Raw genomic sequence first — 26698 nt, forward strand, 5'->3', positions numbered from 1 at the left:
CTCCTAGCTACCATCTACCAAAATGTAATGCAAGATGTGACAAGCTCCAAAGACAGAAACTAAGTTCCTGGTTTATGTTATAGTTACTTATAGCATGTCTCATCTTCCATCTATAGCTGCACTGTACCAAACAGCAGCTATTAGCAAGATGTGGCTCTTTACATTTAAATTACAATAAAAATTTTAGTTCCTTAGCTGAACTAGCCACATACATGGAAAGTGCTCAACAGCTGCCTATGCCTAGTGGCTACTGTGTTGGACAGCCCAGATACAGAACCTTCCATCATTGCATACAATTGTGTTGAACAGCACTACTCTAAAATAAAAATCTTTGGGGTCAAAAGTACTATGACACTTTTATCTTCTCATGCTCAACAGCACATTGTAGATATCTAATGAGAGTGGATAAAAATGCAAGCACTGAAGCAAAAGATAGCAGGAAAAAAAGTTTAATTTTTAGATGAGATATTCCAGGTGCTTTTTAAAGAACTTAACTTGGTCATTCTATACACAACATACAATCATTTCAACATACAAGTTACTCCACTTTGAATACTCTATTTTAAAGTTTAAAAAAACATTTTAAAAGCTTTGTCTTGTTTCCAAGGAAAATGAGGCAAAATGCTTATTATAAAACACTAGTTTGCAGCACTGCGTACTGCTTAATTATAAGTAGTCCATTAATGTTCGTCATCCTTAACTTAAAGGTTAAACCTGAGGAATTAGAATTTTTATTATCAGAACTGCATAGCAAAACCATGTCCAGATGATAGAAACACCAAACAATCTGTGGATCAAGACAACCTCTAAACCATTTAATCCAATTCAAAGCAAAACAAGTAGGTTAGGAGAGATACTAAATGATATCCAGTTTGACAGTTTTGAAATGCCTCATCATGTTTTAAAAAAATGACAATGCAACAAAAGTTGTCAAATGTTTTAAGTGGGCATATTCACCTTATATCATTTATCTGATGACAGCAAACTGCTGAACCATTCCAAAACTGTTGTTTTGGAAAGAATTATTTAGGCCAAATTCAGTCTTTCATGTGGCACTGAGCAGTCATAAATTGAAAGTGCAAATGCCGGGATGGAAACATAGCTTAAATCATTTATTTATGCTACTATTCTACTCTGACACACTTTAATGCTGTGGGAACATTTTTACAGTTCTGTAAGTCTTAATAGAGTAACAGGCTTGATGAGAAAATACAAAGAGGCCACAAGTCATGCATAAACTAAAAATGCTAAAGGATATTTTAATTAGGCTTTCTTCTTTTAAAAAAAATCATGTTTCATGTCCTGGTGATACCACTTTAAACACATGCTTTGTCAAAGTAAATGGCATCTAGAGGTATCCAAACACTTAAGTCCATTATTAACTGAAAGTAATACCTTACATTTACATAGCATTTTACTGTTGTTGAAGCAATTTCACACACTCCATTTCATTTTATTCCTCACAACAGCCCTGTGAGGTAGGCTGAACAAGTTACAATATTTTATGTAAGGCAATGGAAGCCCAAAGATGACAAATGATTTAGGTAGAGATAACAGATCTAGTATATGGTAGAGCTAAGGTGATTCATTTTAAATACTTTAAAAGAAATTAAGCCAAAATATTTTTTGTTACATCCAGAAAATTTAGACTAATGGTTTTTAATATAAATTACTCCAACTTTAGCTACTATTATCTTACAGTATGAATTAGTTATAAATTTGATTTTAAAGAGTCTTCCTTAAAAGGTAAATTAGACTCAATGCTTTGGTACCTTAGAGATACTGGAAATGTTAAAAAAAAAAAAAAAAGCATTTTCATAACCCTTAGACTCTCCAAAAAGTTCCAATACTAATAAAAATGCCTTTTACCAATCACTTACAATTTGACTTATTTTAAAACTGGCCCAAACTTAAGAAGCTCCAAGCCAAAGCAAACACATTCACCTACCTGCTGTCCTACATACTGTGAAATCCTCTATATGTCCCTTCCCAAGGACCAACTTACATTGAACGGGTAACATTAAGAAAATATATCAAAAAAAAAAAAAGAAAGAAAATATATCAATTTAACATAGCTCAAATGATTACAAATCAAAAGTCAGGACCTTATACTGACCCAGAACTAACAAATACTGTTTTAATTTAATAAGTGAGTAGTCTGGGGAGAAAAGTACTATGACAATCTCTGATATCTATTGAATATTTATAAGCCAATACTAACCTTTATATGGCATACCCAACAATATCTTTTCAACAAAAACATATACCAAATATAATCCACTTAACCTCCAAATTACTCAAAAAACTTAAAGTATTTACATTAATCAAATATTCCAGGTAACAAAGCTATCATATGTGACATATCAAGATCACAAATATTTGCATAATATGAATACTGTAAGATATACACAAAACTAAAACTATGCTGAATATGAGATAATCTTTCTGCAATGATTAAGGAAACATTCATGATCTCTTATAAGTGCTCTAGTACTGGCATTATGAAATGTAAATTAAAAATAACAAATAACTTTATGGTTATTTGGATGTTGAGTAAATTTATGCTGACCATACACTTCCCTAAGAGAATATATCCGGTGTAAAAATAAAATCAAGGAAGAAAATTCTCCAGACACATTTTATGTGACTACATATAAGTGAACCATTTTATATGCAGTTAATTAGAATTTTTTTTACAAACTCTAACATTTACTTTTTAAAATTTCTGACTTATTAGCAAAAACATTGTTTTTAAGATGCAAACTATGTCTTACCACGCAAAAGCAGCAAAACTACTATACGCACAGAAAATCACACTTCACTAATTTGGGAAATCCAAATACAAAGTATGACTGTCATATCCCAGACACTTAAATATTTGTTGTATGAATTAGCCAATGAATGAACACTGACCTTACAAATATGGGGTTTTTTAAAAAGAATTATCATGATGATTTTTACATATAGTCTGTAGTTTATTTAGCCTAGATTCACATATTTTATAGAAGTCTACACTGTCTCTTTAAAATTAATACTCTGAAACAATCATTTTCCATATATATCCTTTTCCAATTTTTTCCCATGTTTCCAAAAGACACTATCTAAGTAACTTAATAATTTTATGGGAAAAGTATATATAAAAAAACTAATCATTCTAGGTAAGTCATGGAATAGAGTATCTTAGCCTAATTAAAAGATTTCATTACAAATTATTTATTCTTTATACCACCAAGGATCAGTCTCAAAAATTTAAATTATACACGATACTGTACACACCTTAATTTCATAAATGAGCAAATAAAGCCAAGCCAGTATGTCTCTTTAGATGAAAACATGGGGAAAAAATGATTGCAGAACAAATTCGGTCAAGTCTAGCTGTACAGCAGCAGTTCATGGTTTGTCAAAATGGTACAGGTGCCATCAGTTAAAGCCATGTACAGACAGGCACGCCTTTAATACTTTCAATTTGTTTACCTACACCTGGAACATTCAAAGAATTACTGTATATTAAATGTGTATGTATATTCAGTTAGTAAATGCTTGGTATATACATATTTAAGAAAAGTTAAAGATGTATGTGACAGTCAGTCCGAAGAGTCAAAATGAATTGTAAAAGAATTCTTTTTCTAAAGTGCTTAAGGCAATTCTTTCATTTCTTTATCCAGTTTACTAAGACTGCTTTGGGATTCAACTGCTAAAAGAGAAAGGCAATACTAAATGTATGTTTTTTATAAAACATAATTTTTTGTACACCTGTGATAACATACATTACCGTCAACCTCTCATGCATTTCTTTTACAGAAATCAATCATGTTTGACCTGTCAAAACGAAGAGGAAAAAAAAAAAAAAAAAAAAGAATATTTGAAAAGGTATACCAACTTTCCATAATGTCTTCAATTGAGCGCAAAATATCTCAATATTTTTTAATTCAAATGTCAAAGAGAATGTTATATACTGTGTGTCAAGTTAATAGTTACCTTAATTTGAGACTATGTAAATAGGCACTACAGTTAGACTATTTTCTAGTTTGAAAATAAGGGTGGCAAACTTCCTCCAGTTTAACTTAACACAAATAAACGTAAATCAACTAAGCTAAAACCCCACACATTTTGTTCTTTTTTTTTAGAGACTTTTAAGAAGAAGCACAGTAAAAGGAAAACCTCAGATTCTTATTCTGAGGTATAACAGTATTACTTCAAATGAATTTTCCAAATGAATATTAGAAAACTTTATATGAAGGGTTTCAAATGATGACACGCGCACAGGAAGAATAATATGCATTCCTCCAGGCCCCTGATTAATATTTCCTTTTCCTCATGCCCCTGCAGTAGAAGCCCCTTACCAGTATAACATAATGGTCTCTGGTTTAAATATCAGTTGACACTGCATGGGGAATGGAGCAAGAGCATGCTTAGAGGAAGAAGGCACTTAAAATTAAAGAGAGGATACAATTATATAGACGTAACAGTGAAAGTTTTTAATACAAGAACTTCTGGCTTTTTCTGTGTCATTTTGTTAAAATATACGTAACTGTTCACAGAAAGCAGTTCACATAAAGCTCCACCACTAACTTACTGTTTTCAGGTTTAACTCTACGAAAAAGAATTATAACTTCCTGTTTCCTTAGGTCCTAGAACGACCCTGCTGTAGGGACATCCAAAAATTTCTTTCAAAATCTCTAGGAGAAACAAAGACCAAAATTATATTTATTTGGAGAATCAAAAGGGTATCTACTGACAATGTCATTCTCTAAACTTCATTATAGTCTTTAAAATATGTCATGAGACAATGGTATAGATATGAATGTCCTCTGAAAAAATAATACCCAGTTCAAATGAAATTCCTTATTTAGATTTGTTTTACAATGAACAAAACACCCTATCAGTAAACTATGAGAGAGAATGAGCTGTTCCTATTCCACAGGGCTTTCTGTAGAAAGCAATTCAAATGTAATAAGCAGCAATGGTCACTTCTAGGGAGGTTGTCACAACACAATATACTTAAAATGTGAACGAAAGAAAGTCAACATGAGAAAGTAAAAGTTTCAAAAATTAAGGAATATACAAATCCAGACCTCTTTAAAATGCTCAATGGATTCTTAAATACTGTAATTACAACTTTCAGTTTGGCTCAAAGGACTTGTTACAAATTTTAATCAACTTTAAAAATATAAATACTCTTCTCAATAACCATGTTTAACACATTGTTTAACACATTTTCCCTAAGTTTGGTAAAGATTACTCTATGTTGATTTTTGGAAGAATTACAACCCTTTAGAAAGCAAATGCATGTAGCAAAAAGATTGAGAGAAAAACCACCTCTGAATAGTTATATCTGAAAAACTCATGTGCCAAATATGTCAGAGATTTGTAGTTTTTCAAAACAGTTGTTTAAACCATTCCATCTTATTAAAAAGCAGATTTAAATGACTTCAGTAAAGAATAGTTTTAGGCACCTCCCTTTATAACCTATTCCTCGTAGATAAAGCTTGAATAGGTAGCTTTCTCTACTTACTATACAGCTTTAATAAACTTTCATCTTCCTAGAAATGTTAAAAATCAGTTATTACCAAATTCAAGTGGGAATTTACCAAAGGTAACTACTGAAGGTAGTATTAAACTAGACAAAAAATCAGAAAATATAAAGCATTAAAAAATCTTACCCATCATCCAAAACGATGGAAAGAAAAGTCTGATTAAACAGGGTAACATATAAAGAATATCCCTTTGCAGCAGGTAAAAAACTGAAATTTGGGTGATTTTAAGCTATTTTGTCTAGAAACTTCCTATCCACTTTCTTTTTTGAGTTATAACCATAAGAGAAATATCACAATATTTGGAAAAGAGAAAATGATATTCAATCCAGTCAATAAACAAAAGAGGATAATTTAGCAAACCTCAGCTTGTTTATAAAAGGGGAAAAATAAACTATTGTAAGAAAACCTTTCTAGCACCCCCAATTATTTCCATTTTTAGAAAACCACAGAGGACTGTATAGTTTTCAAGCTTCAGTGTAAGAACTAAATAACAGGTAGTGATGACATTAAAAAAGAGAAAGTACAGAGGAAAGAAGACAAGATTTAAATGCTTTTCCCTCAGGTCCTAGGGCTACCATATGTAACTAAACGTATTAGAAGAACCAAAGTAATCCAAGAAACACAAAAATGAGTTTCTATGTAACTACTTAAACACTGCCTTTTTCTCCCATTTACTCTTCAAAACACCAGTTTCTTGCTCGATGTCTGCTTGCTTCTCTGATATTGCTCAGCAGGTTCCTGTGAATGCTTCGTACTAGATGCTTGATGCTAACAGATTCCACACCTTAAAGCAGAATGTAGCAAACCTGATTTCGACCACTCAAAAATTTCTGTGATTAGTAACTGCACAGAAAAGGCCACCCATTCAAGAAGGGGTGAGGGAAGGTAAACATATTCTGAATAGGCATTACTGAGTAATATTGTTTAGGCTGCTAGCCGAACCAGTCATTCCATTTTCACTTTTCTGAAGTGTTCTCACAGCACTTGGAACCTGCATCCCAGTATTCAAAGAAAGTCCACCGCACCAAACCTAAGAAAGGACAAAAACAAAGCTTCAGTCAGATTTCAAATCAAATGAAAACTTAAATGATCCTTATATTTCTATTTGAAAGGCAAAATGCCACATAAGTGAACATTATCAAATTCCAAACTGATAACCTTTGTATGTGAACTGAGGGGAAGTGGAAAGGCTAACTCAAGAGTCTTCTAGAACCAAAGAAGTCTTTTAGACTTTCCAAGAGACCAAAGGAAGTCTTTATGATAGCAGAACCCACTGGAGCTGCACACAAGAAAGGGAAGTAAGGGCTGTAGAAATTTAGAGACTAAATTGGATTAATCTAGGCAAAAGACATTATCATTATTGATGCTAATGTTCACAACCAAGAGAAGTGCACAAAGAGTCAACTTCTTTACCCCAATTACTGCTTTAGATTTTGATAACGAGGTGTGGCCTGACACTATAGGAATTTAACACCCCTCTGTTAACAGAGTAATTCCATGAGTTTCTTCCCTAGCTTGTTAACAATAAGAACTCTTTTATAATTCTTTAAGGTTGTCAGAGGAAAATGCAAATGACAATATCCAGATACACTTGCTATATTCTATTATAAATGTGAATGAGTTTATGAAACATAAAACTGCTTCACTTGTGAACAGAGCAGCTGTCATTCAGTAAACTATAACTTATTTGGAATACAGTCAAGAGAATTAAAATGGGAAAATATGAATCAGTTAAGCTATCATCAACTGCCATTTATGTAGCAGACATAAGCATAAATCGAGGGAGAGTCTAGAAATTTTTTAAGTATTCCCAACTTCAACTATATCCTAAAGTATTAAATATTTACTAAGTAACTACAGCATAGTTACAAAGAATTTCCTGACCTGTGAAATGTATAAGTATATAATTAACATTCTAAAATATTAATGACAGAAGGTAATGATAACTCTTAAAATACAAAAACAATACAAAAACATGGGACTTCCCTGGCGGTCCAGTGGTTAGGACTCTGTGCTTCCAATGCAGGGGGCACAGGTTCGATCCCTGGTTGGGGAACTAAGATCCCGCATGCCACGTGGCATAGCCAAAAAACAAAAAAACAATATGGCACAAATGAACCTATCTACGAAACAGGAACAGACTCACAGACATAAAGAACAGACTTGTGGTTGCTGTTCTTTATGTCTGAGGGATGGGGGGGTAGGGGAGGGATGGACTGGGAGTTTTGGGTTAGTAGATGCAAACTATTATATATAGAATGGATAAACAACAAGATCCTACTGTATAGCACAGGGAACTATATTCAGTATCCTGGGATAAGCCATAATGGAAAATAATATAAAAACGAATGTATAGGGGAGTTCCCTGACAGTCCAATGGTTAGGATTCGGCACTTTCACTGCCGAGGCCTGGGTTCAATCCCTGGTTGGTGAACTAAGATCCCGCAAGCTGTGTGGCCAAAACAAAAAGGAATGTATATATGTGTATACCTGACTCATTTTGCTGTACAGCAGAAATTAATACAACATTGTAAATCAACTATACTTCAATAAAAAATAAATTAAAAAATATAAAAGCAACTGATTATAAAACTACTATTTTATTGAAAATTATTTGATTTTAAAAACTATTTACTCAAAATATCTATCACAAAGGTGGAAGGGAAAATCAATGGAGAAAGGTTAGTCTTTTTCAGTAAGTGGCACTGGAACATGTGGACATTCATATGCAAAAAGGGATAGGGAGGGTGGGAGGGAGACACAAGAGGGAGGAGATATGGGGATATATGTATATGTATAGCTGATTCACTTTGTTATAAAGCAGAAACTAACACACCATCGTAAAGCAATTATACTCCAATAAAGATGTTAAAAAAAAATAGATCTCAAACCATGCTCTATACCATATATAAAAGTTAACTCAAAATGGATCCCAGACCTAAATGTAAAACCTAAAATTATAAAACTACAAGGAGAAAACAAAAGAAAATATCTTTGTGGCCTTGAGTTGGGCAAAGCATGAGCCATAAAAGAAAAAAAATCGATAAACTAGACTTAATCAAAATGAAAAACTTCTCTTTGAAATGTCAAGAAAATGGAAAAAAATCAGAGACTGGGAGAAAATATTTGCAAAACATTTATCTGATAAAGGATTTATCCAGAATACATAGATATCTTAAAACTCAATAATAAGAAAACAAGTAACCCAATTGTAAAAAATGAGCAAAATATTTTAAGATACTTCACCAAAGAAATTATACAAATGGCAAATAAGCACATGAAAAAAGCATGACATTGACTAATGTAATTATAGTTTCATCATTTGGAATGAAAAAACAATGAATAAACTCACTACCTACTTTCCTGAGATAGACTCAAATTAAACATGAAATCTACCCTTTTAAAAAGCATATCTGAGGGCTTCCCTGGTGGCGCAGTGGTTGAGAGTCCGCCTGCCGATGCAGGGGACACGGGTTCGTGCCCCGGTCCGGGAAGATCCCACATGCCGCGGAGTGGCTGGGCCCGTGAGCCATGGCCGCTAAGCCTGCACATCCGGAACCTGTGCTCCGCAATGGGAGAGGCCACAACAGTGAGAGGCCCACATACCGCAAAAAAAAAAAAAAAAAAAAAAAAAAAAAGCATATCTGAGACTTAGGGGAAAAATAACTTTGAATTCTACATGGTAAAAATACTGTCCTTGAGTGACCAATTTGGAAAAACAGCCAAAAACAAATCATATGCAGAGGTTAAAAAGAAAATAACCTTTCCAATATTCCTAAGTATGGTACTACAAACAATAACTTTATTCACTAATCATTTTTACTTTTTAAGGGAAATCTAGGAGTCTTCGTTATTAGCATTCTTTTAAACTTATTTTATGACTTTATGGTATCTAGGGTAAATAATCATTATCAATTGTGAGATTTAAAAGTACTGTATTTTAAACCCACATATAACCTGAATACTTTTATCCTTACAGTTTAGGAGTTACAGTTGGGGGTGATTGTCGAAGAACACACATATAAACATTCCACCAAGTCTGCAATGGAAATACACCATCCTGATCTGTAGAAGCAGCCCCCAAATTAAGGAAAGTTCTAGCCAGAATAAAGATGATCTTAACTGGATTGCAGAACTCCCCACAGTGGCCTAATCTTATAGGGAAATGCAACAGATAAAGGAATTAGGAGAAGCAGTAATATTTCCTTAATAAAAATATAAATTCAAAACCAAGTTTCATTTTGTGTGGAGAATCACGACTTTTTCTCAAATTGAGTAGTCCTGAAATTATACACGTGTATATAGACATACATATATTCAGTCTACCACACATAGATAGTCATCTAATATTTTACAAAGATTGTACTGCAGTGGAAAAAGGATGATCTCAGTGAATGGTCCTGGAATAAGCAGCTATCCATATGGAATTAAAGAACATATTTCAACCCTAACATCATACCAAACATATCATTTCTATATTGTACTTGTATTGTAAATGCAGTCTATGTCTAAATGTATAAGGAAAATTTTGCTTTTAGAAGAAAACACAGTATTTTCATGACGTTGGGAGTGAGTAAAAATTTTTTAGACTGAACACAAAAAGTGCTAACCATAAATGAAAAAACTGATAAACTGAGCAACATTAAAATTAACAACTTTTGTTCACCAAAAGACACCAATAAGAGAGGGGAAAGGAAAGCCAGAGTGGAAAAGATAACTGCAATACATATATCCGGCAAAAGACCCAGACTATAGAAATAACTCCAAAACAATCAATAAGAAAGAGGAAGAAAATCCAACAGAAATACAGGCAAAAGACTTGAGCAAGCATTTCACAAAAGAATATATCCAAACAGTCAATAAACATATTAAAAGGTGTTCAACAGCACTAATCACCAAGGAAATGCACATGAAAACCACAATGTAATATATCATACCCATTAGAAGGATAAAAATTTTTAAAAAAACAGTATCAAGTGTTGATAAAGATGTGGAGGAATTCAAACTCTCATATACTGCTGCTGGTAAATTAGTATAACCAACGTCTTTGGAAAACTCTACTACAGTTGGTTACACACATACCATATGATCTAGTAACCTCAATCCTAATTATATACCCATTGGAAATACATATACATATCTACCAAAAAACATTAACAAGAATATTTATAGAAGTTCTATTTGTAAATGTCTCCAATGGGAAACCACCCAAGTATCCAACTAAATTAGAATGGGTAAATAAATTATGATATAGTCATATAATGGAAAACTATACATATACATACAATAGAAAACTATGTGAACTACCACCACATAGAAAAACATGGATAAATCTCAGAAACATAATATTGAGCCAAAAAGATACTGTATGATTCCATTTATACAAAGTTGAAAAGAAGGCAAATGAATTTATGGTACTAAAACTCAAGACAGTAACCACTTTGGAGGAGGGCCATTAGGGGCTGGAAATGGGCACAATGCTGCATTTTTTGACCTAGATGCTGGTTACAAAAATGAGTGCGGTCCTATGAATATTGATCAAACTACACGGTTATGGTTTGCAGACTTTTGTGTCTTAACACTTATTTCAATAAAATATACCAAAAATATACAGACAAACACAGATTTGGGAGAGGTGGACTGGGGAAAGGGAGAGGAATATAAAGAAAAAATAAGGTATTGTGCTTCCCCAAATATACAGCATAGATTGTTCTCCTTAAAGTTGCCAAACCAAATAAAATATAAATTACGTACTAACCATGAAACCAGGTAGTACTGGCTGAGTAAATTTTGTCTTAAAGGAATACAACAACTGTTTTGAGTTTGCATCATAGAAAGAAAGTTGACCTAAAAGGAAGGAGAAAAAAAAGTCTGATTTATTATTGAAAAAAATAATAATATCTAATTAAGTCTAACATAAAATCATGCATAAAAAGTAATAACCAAATGCACATTTTGGCATTAATTTTTTTGTCACTATGAGGACTGGACTTAGTAATTCTCACTTGCAAATCAGTAGTAAACATGCTTAAGAAAAAGCCCAAATCCAGTTTTCTTTCCCTGGTTTTCAAGATCTCCATAGTGCTTGCATAATCTGGCACTATTCTACTTACTCAACTATAGACTATTTATTTTATCATTATTTAACAAATGGCTTCCTTAGCCCAGTAAAAGCCATGGTTATTTCTTCTTCATTTTTATTATATAATCAGCCTTTCCACCCAAATCCTATCACCATTTAAGGTTTACTCTATGAAACTTTGTCTTCTAACTACTTGAAGCCATGCTTATACCTGAGTTTCTGAAATCATGGTATAGTTATCACCGCTTCAACTTTGTTAATTCTTAAAATCTCCTCACAGTCCATCTTTCAACAATGATCATGCAACTAAATCACTCTTTCTGACCACCTAACTGTCCAACCTGATGGCATCCTCACAACTGTTATCACTTCTTCAAACTCTTCTCTCATGACTATTCTCTTGGTTTGTTTCCTAATCCTGAGGATATCTTCTGTCTCTTTTTCTCCTATTCTAAATGTAGATGCTTAAAGCCAGAAACAGGGGTATCAACAGTGGTTAGACTCCCAGGGAGGAAACAGATCACCTCATTGCTCTTTCAAACCCATCTTTCTAGATGCTTCTCACTTAACCTCTCTGAGCCTCAGTTTCCTCATCTGTTACATGAGATTAATAATTCTAACCTTTTAGGATAGTTGTAAGGATTAAGTGAGAACAATATGCAAAAGGGGCTTAAATCCATACCCCACATGTAATATGGACAACTATTTCTATTAGTGGGAACTCTTAGTGATGCTATCAAAATAGTCATATGTTAATTAAAAAAAATAAGTGTAGATGCTTGTCCAGGTTCTTTCTCTCTACAATGCTCCCACTGCTGCCATTAAACAGAGAAGAAGAGAAAAGAAACTAACATTTATGCCTACTGTTAAAGAACTGGGTGATTTATACACATTACCTCAAAATATCAAGCAACCTATATATGGTCACAAAGTTAGTACACAGCAGAGCAATAATGCTTAACTGTTCTGTACAATATTCACTGGCCATTCGTGATGCCATTTCTAATATTTAGCTTCAGCTAAATAATGCCACATGGCTGTCCTGCTGGCATCTCATCTTTCCCCAGGACTCCATGCTCCCTACCCTGTTGATGATACTGTCACCCTGTTGATCACACTGGATGGAACCTCAGTCATCTTCAGTTCTTCTTTGTCTCTCCCTCCAATCCATATTTAGTTATCAAGTCCTATGAATTCTACTTTCACACTATCAAATTCATTCTTCTTGATTCCTCACTGCTCAGATCCCTCTTACCACGAATCACTCAACAAATACTTATTAAGGGCTCACTATGTGAAGCACTTGTCAGGCAATAAGGACATAATACTTAACAAAACAGACATGGTCCTGTCTATATAAAGACCACCTCCTTGAAAAGCCTTCCCCTATCAATGTTTGCAGTCTCTTCTACATTCAACCATTTACTCTCTAATATTTCTAAAACTATATTACAATCATATGACTACAGTTTTCTAAAATGAACAGAAGCCCCCCCACCAACTACTAAAAAAAAGACTAGCCTATTATTATTTTTCAAGGCCCTCAGAATCTGATCCCATCCTACATTACAATTTCTTCCTATACCCTATGCTCTAGGTTAACAATTATACTTCTTACTACTATCTTTAAGGAACCACCAAGTATGGGAAAAGAGAAGATAAGCAAATGCTATCTTGGTAGTTGAAAAAGAAAAAAAAATGTACGCCAATAAATTTACTAGTTATCCTGAGGAAAATATTTATCTGATTCAAAAGGAGTAAATAAAAAAGATGCAGCAAAACTGACATGTCATCACTATCACTAAAAATAAATCAAACCAAAATCAATTTGTTTACTTTTTTGTTTGAGTAACCAGGTCGATGCCTCATGGAATCATCTGGACACAATGTTAACTAAAATGGTAAAATTTGGTTTTATTAGCTCTAAGTGTCAACTTGGAAAGAAGCATTTAGGGAATTACTTTTGTTCCCTAGTTCAACAGTACCTCATCTTCAAAAGTTTTATAAATATTTAGATGACAGTAGAGAAGATACTTATCAAATACCTAACTCAAAAAGCTTAAAGAAATTTTGCAAAAAATAACCCCACCAAGTTAATTTTTAGATGATCTTAACAGGAGGGAAAGATTGGCCAAATCTATTAAGATGAAACTTAAGGACAAATATAATATTCTTCATTTGAGTTATAAACAACAAAAAAACACCCCAACACTGACAATATCAGAGAAAAAAAGATAATCTGACAGAACTGCATGGAAAAAGATCTAGTGGATTAGCTGGCTACAAGCTCAATATTGATCTACAGTGCTGGTAAGTCATATTACAAGAAATTATGCGGCCAAATCACTAACCTATGAAGGTCAGAAGTTGTGTGTTCTACTTTGAGAACCAATCTTTAAAATATATAGACATAGCATACAACCACAGGAGATAATACGGGTTTGGAAAAATTAAATTATAAAAGGAACAGTTAATGGTATGGGGAATGTACAGTCTGGTAAAACAGGGCAAGAGAAGCAATGTTAGTAGTTTTTAAACAAATAAGGATTATACAGTAAGTCCCTTACATACGAATGAGTTCCATCCTGAGAGCGTGTTCGTAAGTCCAATTTGTTCCTAAGTCCAACAAAATTAGCCTAGGTACCAAACTAACACAATTGGCTATATATAATACTGTACTGTGACAGGTTTATAATACTTTTCACACAAATAATACATAAAAAACAAACACAAAAGTAAAGAAAACATTTAAAATCTTACAGTACAGTACCTTGAAAAGTACAGTTGTACAGTACAACAGCTGGCATACAGGCGCTGGCATCAAGTGAACAGGCAAGAAGCGTTACTGACTGGAAGAGGGAGAGGAGGTGGGAGATGACAGAGCTGAAGGATCGTCAGCAACAGGAGACGGAGGGCAAGCCGCAATTCCACTCAGGCCTGACGTTGATGGCAGAGGTTCTGGTTCCTTGCTTGATTTAATTCTATCTACCCTCTTGAAAAAACGATCCAGTGATGTCTGGGTAGTAGCTCTTTTTTTCGCATTATAGATGACATGGTAGCACTGGATTGCATTCTGAATTCTGCTGCAACCTTTGTATACCATCTACGTTCCGGTCCTGTGCCTCCAAAACTAACAGTGCCTCCTCAAATAAAGAAAATCCCCTCGCCATTTCCTGCGTCATGAATCTCTTCAGTTTTTCGGTTACTTCTTCTTCCTCTTTTCTCGTCGTCCTTTCTCTGGGCCTCCAGTTCAATCAAGTCTTCATTAGTAAGCTTCTTGTGTTGCACAGCAAGGAATTCATTGAAGTCATCCTCTTGCAGATCTAGCGCCAGCTACTCGCTGAGGGTCACTAAGTTGCTGAAGACCTCTTTGGACTCCTCATCCACCTTCTCAAATCCACGAAAATCATGAACAAACCGTGGGCAAAGGTTCTTCCAAACCTCATTCATGGTGACGGCCATAACCTCACGCCAAGCAAAGTCCGTATTTTTTACGACCTTGTAGATGTTACAGTCCTTCCAAAATTGCTGCAAGGTTGTTCCTGATCCGTCACTTGCCTTTACTGCCTGATGAATAGTGTGATGTAAATAATATTTCTTAAAAGTTGGTATAACTCCCTGGTCCATAGGTTGGATGAACAACATAGTATTTGGTGGCAGATACACTACTTTGAGGTTGGGATGAAAGTTGTCCATGAATAGGGAGCGGCCCAGAGCACTCTCAAGCAGCAAAAGAATGTTGAATGGGATGTCCTTTGCCAAGCAATATTTCTCTACCTCCGGGATAAAGTGGTGGGAAAACCAGTCCTGGAAAATGATCTGTGTAACTCAGGCTTGGGGGTTATTACTCTTCCACAAAACAGGAAGAGAGCCCTTGGCTGTGTGTTTAAGGGTTCTTGGGTTCTCTCAGTGATAAAACTAAGAGAGGCTTCAGCTGCATATCGCCGGAAGCACTGCCACCAAACAACAGAGTTAGCCTATTCTTTGCTGCTTTATAGCCTGACAGCACCTTTTCCTCCTTACTGATGTTAACTTCAGTCTGGCATCCTCTTCCAGTACAGTTCTGTCTCATCCACATTAAAAACCTGCTTGGGTAAATATGTGCTTTCATCAATAATTTCTAGAAGCATTTCAGGAAATTCCCGAGCAGCTATCATATCTGAACTTGCTGCCTCGCCACTTACTTCTACGTTTTGAAGGTTGGCTCTAGCCTTGAACCGATGAAACCAGCCATGGCTGGCATTAAAAGGTGTGCCCTCTGATTCTTCGCCACGTTTCTTCTTCAAGTCTTCATAAAGGCTTTTAGCTTTCTCTTGAATCAGCATTAAGCTGAGCAGGACTCAGCGCTGATGTTGATCCTGCAACCGCACACTGAGAAGTTTCTCCATCTCCTCCATCACTTTTCCATTCTTTTTCAATATTATTGTTGACATCTTCGGCACAGCAGACTTCACATGTCCGATCTTGTCCTTGTTCTTTAGAATTGTGCTGATGGTTGAACGATTCATGTTATAAGAATGAGCGATGTCTACCATCTTTTCACCTTGCTCCACTCTCTCAATTATTTTCACTTTTGTTTCCATCCTTATCGCTTGGCTCTTCTTAGTAGTACCAGCTACATCACTGCTGCTTTTAGGCTTGCTTCCTGACATTCTGGGCTTGAAATAAAGATACCGTACTACTGTACCCTATATAGTACTGTACAGTAGAGTACACAAAAGCACAACCACTTGTAGAGGACGTATACACGTGACAATGTACACTAGACACTTGAACTAACTTACATGATTGGACATGCGAACGCACATTCACATCTTTGAGAGTTCACAACTTGAAGATTCATATGTAGGGGACTTACTGCAAGGTAAGTATGAATTAGGGAACATAATTCTGTGTTTCTTCAGATGTCAAAATTTAAGAGCAACAGTCTCAGAAGTTACTGAGAAGACAAAGTGAGTTGATTTAAGAAAAACCTTCTAACCAAGTGTTATCCTACAGCGAAACAGGCTGCCTTCTAAGACAATTAGCTTCACACAGAAAAGTTCCAGCATAGGAGTTGGCAACTACTTGCAGATATAATGTAATAAGGATTTTATACTATGTGGCAAATGGATTGGGTAATTTCTAAGGTCTATTCCAACTCAAAAAATCTGACTCTACCACTCTTAACAAGTAATAAAACAAGGTAAAGGAGGAATTAAAACGGGCATGAGAAATTTTAAGGCTCAAGACTAAAATTAGCAAAATCTCTTTTTCAAACTTACTTAGTATATTATAGATGAGTGCTTTTGCAGGCCTGCAAGCAGACATCGCGTGCCCTTTCAGTCAATTACAGAGCTGAAATTATGTTTGTGATCAAATCCCAGAAGGTCAAAATACCCTTACCACAATACTAATGGAAATTCTGTAGAGATGATTACTAATGAAAAGTACTGAAATACAAGCAACGATGACGAAATAACTTAGGAGAAAATCAGTAAACTTACCCCCATCAAAATCACAAAATACACCTATTCTTTCAGGAACTGTAACATCCAAGGCTTTGACTTTATTATTATGCTTTGCTGCAAATGTGTTTTGTAGCCAGTTGTTGACATGGATACACCAACTAGTGTTTGTCTTTCCTAATTGGTCAAATTTCCCCAAAGTCTTGTATGCTACTCCCACGCTGTAGGATTTACAATCCTTCTGGGCCTTGACCTCCCAGTAATGTTGTCCACTTTCAATAGCAGTGTCTCCTACGAAAGATCAGAAGGTAAATTTGACTCTTACCTCTTCCTTATGAGTCACAGAGTTTTACCTATATCTTGGCCCACAAAATGGCACAAAAAATCTGATTCAGGAGAAAAATCATGCTAACACACAGACACTAAATGCAGAGTATCTGCTATAATGACTTGTACATTTACTGCTAACTTTTCTGAATATAAAAGGCTTCAGAACTTTTCTTCCTTACTCTCCCCTCAAGAGTTATAAATGTGGAGCACTATGTAAACTGAAGCAGAATTTAAAATGTATCAATAAAAAGACAATTTGAAAACCCACCAAAGTAATTAAGCTTCAAGAGGGAGAAACTTTGGCAACAATTCATTCAATACACAGGCAGCCACTCCACCACTGAGTGTAAAATCCACCAATGTGACTATGATGCCTTTAATCTGAGATAACGAAGAACTATTATGTTTATCCTACCCAGCACTGTATATGATTCCCCAGTAAAACGATCTCTGCTGCCTCTTACTGCTGGTGGCCTGGAGCCTATGGATGTCCGTTTAGGGGATGGTGTACCACTTCTAGATAAACAGGAACAAAAAGAAAAACAAATATTCTATATTGCACATGTTTCACAAACTAAAATTACAAATCAAGAAATGAGTCTTTCTAAAGATTTCTAATCACGCTGCACAAATAGCAACATTTAATTTTATTTGAATTATTTATTATTAAACAGATTTGTCAATTATAACACTTAAATGTAAGAAGTCATCAACATAAAGCATGCTAAAAACACTAATACCATGCAGACTGAGCAAGGCTTGTACAAAGAACGTACAGTTGAAATATGAGACAATACAAAAAGGGAAAAAAAGAACTCAAGGGAAAAAAAAAAAGAACTCAAGAAAGATAATGGATTATAGCTTACATTTCTTGCAGTTAAATTTAGATGAAAAGCAAGACTTATTTTGGTAGGAGAAATGCTTTATAATACTTGTTATTATCCTGTGCATGGATTTGGGTAATTGCTATTTTTCTTTTTAAGACTTATGAGAATCAAAACTAAATAACCTTTTTTATAAGCAGTAGGTATTGGGTTGGCCAAAAGGTTCGTGCAGCTTTTTTCCGTAAGATGGCTCTACTAGCGCTTAGTTGTCTTTAACTTCATTCGAAACAGTTTTGTTAGACTATATTGTGACAGCTATCATATCAGTGTGCATTTAAAAAAAAAATCAAAACCGGTGAATTTTTGTGTAGTCATTTTAATACTGAAGATGGAAGAAAAAGAGCAACATTTTCAGCATATTATGCCTTATTATTTCAAGAAAGATAAAAACGCAACTGAAATGCAAAAAAAGATTTGTGCAGTGTATGGAGAAGTTGCTGTGACTGATCAAACGTGTCAAAAGTCGTTTGCAAAGTTTCGTGCTAAAGATTTCTCACTGGATAACATGCCACGGTTGGGAAGGCCAGTTGAAGTTGATAGCAATCAAATCTAGACATTAATTGAGAACAATCAACGACATGGGAGATAGCCGACCTACTCAAAATATCCAAATCAAGCACTGAAAATCATTTGCATGAGCTCAGTCACGTTAATCGCTTTGATGTTTGGGTTCCACATAAGTTAAGTGAAAAAAACCTTCTTGACCATATTTCTGCGTGCGATTATCTACTGAAACATAATGATAATGCTTCGTTGTTAAAAGAAATTGTGACAGGCAATTAAAAGTGGATACTGTTCAATAATCTGGAAGGGAAGAGATCATGGGGCAAGTGAAATGAACCACCACCAACCACACCACAGGCCAGTCTTCATCCAAAGAGGGTGATGTTGTGTATATGGTGGGATTGGAAGGGAGTTCTCTATGATGAGCTCCTTCCAGAAAACCAAACAATTAATTCCAACAAGTACTGCTCCCAGTTAGACCAACTGAAAGCAGCACTCGATGAAAAGCGTCCGGAATTAGTCAACAGAAAATGCATAATCTTCCATAAGTGTAACGCAAGACTACATGTTTCTTTGATGACCAGGCAAAAACCGCTACAGCTTGGCTGGGAAGTTCTGATTCATCCGCCGTATTCACCAGACACTGCACCTTTGGATTTCCATTTATTTCGATCTTTACAAAATTCTCTTAATGGAAAAAATGTCAATTCCTTGGAAGACTGTAAAAGGCACCTGGAACAGTTCTTTGCTCAAAAAGATAAAAAGTTTTGGGAAGACAGAATTATGACATTGCCTGAAAAATGGCAGAAGGTAGTGGAACAAAATGGTGAATACACTGTTCAATAAAGTTCTGGGCGAAAATGAAAAATAGGTATTTTATTTTTACTTAAATACTGAAAGAAATTTTTGGCCGACCCAGTGTTTTTGTTCTGTATCTTTTCTTCTTAAAAAGAAAAACAGCAATTACCCAAATCCAGGCACAGGATAATATCAAGTATTATAAAGCACTTCTTCTACTAAAATGGACAAGATGCAACCTGACCTTCCTTTATCAAATTATATGATACGGTAAACTGGACAGTATTAAGGCCTCTCACTAACTCCCCAAAACTCAAAATAGATCAAATCCCAAAGATGTTTAAAAAAATAAGATTTCAATTATATCAAATCACTGCATTCATAAAACAAAAAAAATTTATAACTTACCAGTAGTAAAGAAATAAAGGGAAAGCATGGCAAAAAGAAAAACAGATGTAACTACTAAGAATGGCAGCTTAAATTTCAGAGAAAAATTAAATAAGGAGATGTCTTCCTTTGCAGCATTCTAGACTTCCAACCTAAGTACATTTTTGCAAGAAGTGCAACAGCTGTTATTGTTTTAAAGCAGCGGTCCCCAACCTTTCTGGCATCAGGGACCGGTTTCGTGGAAGACAATTTTTCCATGGACCGGGGGAGGGATGGTTCAGGTGGTAAGGCGAGCGATGGGGAGCGATGGGGAGCGGCAGATGAAGCTTTGCTTGTTCACCTGCCGCTTACCTCCTGCTGTGCACCCTCCCTCCCAAGACGACTGTTATCGGTCACGGTCACGGCCAGGACCGGGGCTTGGGGACCCCCTGTCTTAAAGCAAACATGATCCCATCCTTTAAAGACACCTCAGTCACTCAACTATCTGAATTAAGCCTCTTTGTTACCTCTACTCTGGACTGTTTTACCAACTTCCCAGATGATCTCTCTGCTACCCAATTCACTTGTTCACTGTTACGAGATAAACCTAACTGATTCTCCTACTTTAAAATCTTCAAGCACTTTCTTACTGCCTACAAATGACTTAGCTTGGCTTTTCAGGTTCTTCTTGATTTGGGCCCACTCTGCTTTTCCAGCCTTCTCACCTCTGGAGAGCACTATCCAGCTAAATATAGTCACTCAAGTGTCCCTTAAACTCAGGCAATCTGCTTCAGTGCCTTTTCCTTTCCTTGCTCCTTCTCTCACTGCAAGTCCAAACGCTACACATTCTTCCACTTATTTGAGAACCAACCTAAATACCATTTCACTAATGAAGGTTTCCCAGATCCTACCAGGCTAAATAACTTTTCTGAAGAGTCCAGCTCCAGGCCAAAATCCTATGTATGATCTTTCAGGCCCAACAAGAAGCGATTATAAATGCTTGCCTTCTCTACCCCAGACTTGGTACAGAGCTAGTTCACTGCAGTTTCTAGAAGCAGTTGCAATACCCCCTGCAACCCCAAGCTCATATGACTGTCTGCATTCCTAGATTGGGCGCCTGTATTCAGCGGCCCCCTTACAGCAGGGGGCCCCCGGCTGAGACCCTTTCCAGCTGCCTCTTCAGAGACCTCCTTAAAGAGGGCAGGGGTCAGGGAGCAGTCTGAAGACACTTTTCTCCACTCTGTCTCAATACTTTTCTACTCCTAACTTTTCCCCCTCTCTCATTTCCTTGGCCTCAGGTCCATAAAACAATAGGAGAAGCCTTCTGTTTGGGCCTTCCTGGGCAGTGAGATGACCCTCAGATACTCACCATCTGCCATCTGCTCTCATTTACCTAACCCTCACCCTGAGCCATTCTGTTGTGAAAAGTGGAACCCTGGGGGGAGCTAACACCCTTTCCTTTGTGGCCTCTAGCTTATACTATCACAGTAAGTACATGAAGTCTTGATTGTTACTTTCAATTTGGCTTATTGTCCTAACTGACCACTTCAACATGCGGCAGCTCAGGAAACCTTTCTTCCTCTAAACTCCCTGATTCACACATACTATTACACATAATCTCTATCTTGTATTATTGTTATTTATATAGAGAGATATATCTCATCTACATAAGTTAGGGCAAATTCCTTGAAGGCAGGGACAGTGTTTATCCCTATAAACTCCAAAATATCCAGCTGACATCCTGCAGTGAACAAATATTTATGGAAAGAATAAATGTATGTAACATTCCAGAAGTAGCCTACATAATAAAATACTCTTAAAAGGAGGGAAGAGAGAAAGAGAAATAACATGATGAAATTCTACATATAAGTATCCTAAAAATCTCCAAATGACCAAATGAAACTTCACTGATTCTATTAAATCCAGCAGCACTTTACAATTTATAATACACTAACTATGAAATCACTTTCACCAATAATAAGCAAATAAACTAGAAAAAAGAAAAGATAATTTTGAAAAGAGAACACATTCTGGTTTCTGGGAAAGATACGCAGTATCTTCAAATTAGCACATTATTACTTGTGCAATTTGAAGTGATTCATCTTTCTGGCACTGTCCTAATAACTTCAGTAATGACCTTTATTTTTTATCCTTGATGCTTCTGAAACTGCATGATTATTATAAAACATAGGACACTTCACACCTGCCTCATGTCAAATATATATAAATGCAAAGCTGTAATGTTAGATATATTGAATACAGCACAACAAGAAAGGTGCCAAGTATAAGTAAATGCAGAAAAAAATCAGATAAAGGAAAATAATTCAAGAAAGACTTTAAAGCAGAGCTTATTGTTTTGTTATCGTATACAACATAATCCAAATAATATACAGCACATTATAATGCTGTAAATTCAAAACATAAGCCACCAATACAGACAGTCTACACAGACCAATATTTTAGCTTATGAAGGCTACTGCAATGGCTTCTGCTTATTGGTTAAAGAAAAATAAAAGTTATTCAGCCAAGCTAGATATACTAAGTCCTAGAACTATACAGACATAGATCATCACCTTGTATGTTTCTTCAGTGAAGTAACATGGGCACTGTCAGATAAAAATAGGCAACTGTTAAGAGACTGCTTTACAACTTAAATTTAACAGTTTATAGTAAAATTAGGTCAAAAGCCTGCTGAGGAATTTCTTTTGATTTACTGTTTAACTCACAGTGATTACCTTATTTTAGTTTGAGCAAAATTTATCTCTGTTTAAAGAGGCCCCCATACTTTGAGACTATCTAAATAAGTCCTACAATAATAAAAGGTCCCAAGCCTGCCTCTTTGTTCATAAGGCTGCTGATCAGGGGCCAGACACTGGGACTGTACATGGTAATAGCTGTCATTCACTGCAGACCTTCGGGTAAGACAGGTGATCTATAAGTCTAAAATTCAGGAACTATTGCTAGGAATTTCTCTCTAAGCAGTTCAAAGTGCTGTAGATATAACTTTAAAGTAATGGAATACTGAAATAAAAGGTGTAAGAAGAGGATTAGGAAAGAAACTTAAAAAAAAGTAATGAAAAATGTTAATGACAAATTCAAGTACTGATAATATTATATTCTTCACTTTGGTGTTACTAATAAGAATTTTTTTTAACATCTTTATTGGAGTATAATTGCTTTACAATGGTGTGTTAGTTTCTGCTTTATAACAAAGTGAATCAGCTATACATATACATATATCCCCATATCTCCTCCCTCTTGCATCTCCCTCCCACCCTCCCTATCCCACCCCTCTAGGTGGTCACAAAGCACTGAGCTGATCTCCCTGTGCTATGTGGCTGCTTCCCACTAGCTATCTATTTTACATTTGGTAGTGTATATATGTCCAGTCCACTCTCTCACTTCGTCCCAGCTTACCCTTCCCAAGAATTTCATTTTAAGTTATTGTCAAGTAACAATCAATGTACAAGCATTTTATTCAGATAACAGATTTAATAAACTAGCTTACCTGCCCTTGTTCTCTTTTCCTTTAATTTTGCTTTCTTGACCTTTTCCTCCAGTAGGATCCCACTCTACACAGGTATCTTCAACTCTCAGGTTCAAATGGGAGGATGAGTTATCCAAACTGAAGTTAAGTGCTAACCAAAACAATATTTCAATTTTTTTAAATGTAGCATATCTCTAGTTTCTGAAGCACAACCATCATCACATTGTTTTCCTACTCAATGGATTTAACACTGTATATAGAGAATAAAGTTCCAATTCCTAATCCTAAAATTTAAAGTCTACAACGATAAAGCCGTAATCTACAAATTCCTACTCTATTTCCCGTTATTCTCCTCTATATATCTATCCTGTACTCCAACCAAATACAACGTACTTTCATGGCCACTGGTCTTTCTGCTATTCCTTCTGCTGGAATCAATAGCCTCAATTTCCTATTATTAGAGCATCAGCTGATTGTTATGACTAAAGAGGAAGAGGAACTGGTAGAATTAAGGATGAGGAGAAAGTGATGTGGTGTAAAAAATTATAGAGCCTGGCACACACACATTTTCTCTTATGCCCTAACACTTAATAATTTCATATTTAAACTCTTAGTAGTTTCAAAATAAGGCAAGCACAGAGAAACAGGCCATGATGGCAGAAGCAAGGGAACTAATCCAGCTGATAGAGTTAAAGATGATATACATGGCAAAGAACAGACTGGGGAGAGGGGCTACTTAAATGAAATCAAATTTTAAAAATCCAAAACAAAACTATTTGGTATCGGGGGAACTATCTGTACTCTTCACAAGACTTACTCAGAACTGCTAATTTAGGAAATCAGTGTAACACAGTATTACCTTCTGCCTTGGATAATGAGCGTTAATCATTGAAATGTATTGATTCACAGCTGAGTAATGCACAGTTCTTCCTATTTAATATCCTAAGACCCTAACTGGGTCTTAGGCAAGGTATTATCTACTACATAGTTACCAATAAATCTGCTTATTAGTTATACTTCCCTCCAAAAATTTAAATTTCTGGTAAGTACTCAGTGAAGAAATATTCCTTTACAAAACCCCATTTCACTTAAGGATAATACGTGATTTAGCTAAGGTTTCAGTGTGTCTGTGAAATATACATCATCAAACAACAAAATATTCATATAGAGAACCTAGTGCTTACCTAGTGAATCAAGAATCCTTTTATACTCTACAGTTTCGTAAAGAGCACTTTAATTTTACCTATGCATCTGACCCATTGCTCAGTGTATTTTAAATATTCTAAATACAAATCTACTGACCATAACCACTTTTAGAAAATGTCATACTATATGCAAAAAAGTTAATAGCTTTCAAAATCTGCATGTAAACAGATAAGAGCTTACTGAAAGACGAAATAATGCAGCTTTTCAGTAAAAATGGAAACAGAATTCCTCAACAGGTGGGTTACTAAAAAGTTAGGATTAAGCAAAACTGAGACCCTGTATTACCAAGAATGAACTGCCTTAAGAAAACAGGGTTAACCTCTATATTAGTTATTAGTTAATATATGTGAGGGCATCTGCATTTTTGAGAGAAAGAAAAATTGGATATAACTCTAAGGTGCCATCACTCCCAGCTGCCTGTTAAAATCCTAAGGGAAGAAACAAATCCTAAAGCTATTCCCTGTGTTTCATGATGGAGAGATGAGTAGAGTCAAGGGTAGCAAAAACAGGTATCACCCCCAAGCCGCTTGAGACCAAATTTATCAAATACCACAGCACCCAAACAGTAAAGCATGGGTTCCAGTCCCAGGGGTGCAACCTTTTATCTCTTCTTTTTTGGACACTGTCCCTTTATGAGGCCTCAACTAAATCATAGAGGCTCTCTAAGGTAAGAGGGTTAATACCATGCAGTTTAAAAGCAAATAAAAGACTGGCCTCAAAAGTGAGGTCTCAAATTTTAGTCCTGTCTCTCATATAAGCCCTGTAATATAGCCAGGTATTAGTTTCCACATCTTTAAAAGTGTGAAAACAAAGTACCAAAAAAATTAGAACACAGACACAGATATGTTTCATGTGTTTAGTTTGTGTTGGTGGCTGCTTTCTAGGCACTGTAAAATTATATCATAGACACTAACATTTGAGGCTAGAAAGTAATTGGTGATTAATATCACATCATTTACGTTTACAAGGAAGTAAGGGATAATGTACTTTAAAAATTCTGGTCATAAGAAATATTATTCATCACTTTTGACAATTCCAATAACAGAAGAAATAGAGTTACATACAACTGGAGAGACAGATATTAACAATGTTCACTATTTTCCACACCAAGCACCACAAGTGGCAGGATATGAAGTTTGGGTAGGCCTCAACTATTAAATCTCCATCTCCTTCCCTTTGCCTCCAGTTCTTTGCTCATATACTTATTTCTACTGTTTGGTCAAAAAGGGCTGCAACAAGTCAAAAAATTAGTAAATAACTGTTTAACACAGCATTTAAAAAAGCTGACTTTTCTCTGGAGCTCCTGTTGTCATTAGTGGCCACTCCAGTGGTATGGAATAACCCTAGAAAACCTGTGACCCATAGTTTCTTAAGAGATACTTTTACTCTGAGTCTCCCAGAAGGTCCCAGAAGATTCAGTGGGCCGCAGCGTTTAGTATCAGTCTAACCCAACCCCAGGGGGTTTACCCCGCAGAGAGAACTGCTCAAAAGGACTAGAATCAACTTAGTCTTTCCCTACAAACCCTAAGACCAAGAATTTGACTGGTAAAATCTAGACATTGCTAACAGGAGCAGACAGCCCAGCTCCAAGGAAGCTACAAGCCAGTTATTCATTTTCCTGAATCTATGGAATTTGAATGGAAATGTACAATTCACCACATTTAGGCCCAAGTTTGGTCACTAAACATAAAAAGTAAATGAGAACAAAAGAAATAAAAAACATATAATATTCTTGAGGGAGGATATTAATAATAATGCAATTTTACCTGACAAGGGCTAAAATCAGGTCAAGTTATGTAGGAAGGATTATCTGCCTGTAAATATGACTATTTATGAAATGGTAAAAATCTCTATAAAGAAACCACAGTATCATCTCAGTCTGTTAACAAGTAATTCTAAGTAATTGCATTTCTTGGCTAAGTTATCTGTAGTTCTCAAATAAAAACATTTGCTAATCCAAATTACTTCGACTTAGTTTTGTTTCTTTTAATCTTTCTGATGCAAACATATTCTTATGAGTTTGTCTTGTCAATAACTTATGAACCTCATATCTTGTT

General features: G+C 35.5%; 1 protein-coding gene across 3 annotated transcripts in view; it reads right to left on the minus strand.

The window, feature by feature from the left end:
* Nucleotides 1-445: 445 nt before the first annotated feature.
* FSD1L (fibronectin type III and SPRY domain containing 1 like) overlaps nt 446-26698 on the minus strand; it is a 70299-nt gene continuing 44046 nt past the window's right edge. For 2 of the 3 annotated variants that reach the window (XM_082655972.1, XM_082655973.1), the window contains 6 exons: nt 23457-23586; nt 22522-22554; nt 17812-17912; nt 17106-17357; nt 11296-11384; nt 4866-6567 (listed from right to left, as the gene is read on the minus strand). In XM_082655972.1, the coding sequence (XP_082512098.1) occupies nt 6445-6567; nt 11296-11384; nt 17106-17357; nt 17812-17912; nt 22522-22554; nt 23457-23586 (728 nt within the window). In that variant the 3' untranslated portion in view covers nt 4866-6444. Of the gene's footprint in view, nt 4680-4865; nt 6568-11295; nt 11385-17105; nt 17358-17811; nt 17913-22521; nt 22555-23456; nt 23587-26698 lie in introns of those variants that run through there. The other variant, XM_082655974.1, reaches the window with a different exon arrangement.

This window comes from Grampus griseus (genome assembly GCF_964374135.1).
Source record: "Grampus griseus genome assembly, chromosome: 6".
NCBI classification, from domain to species: domain Eukaryota; kingdom Metazoa; phylum Chordata; class Mammalia; order Artiodactyla; family Delphinidae; genus Grampus; species Grampus griseus.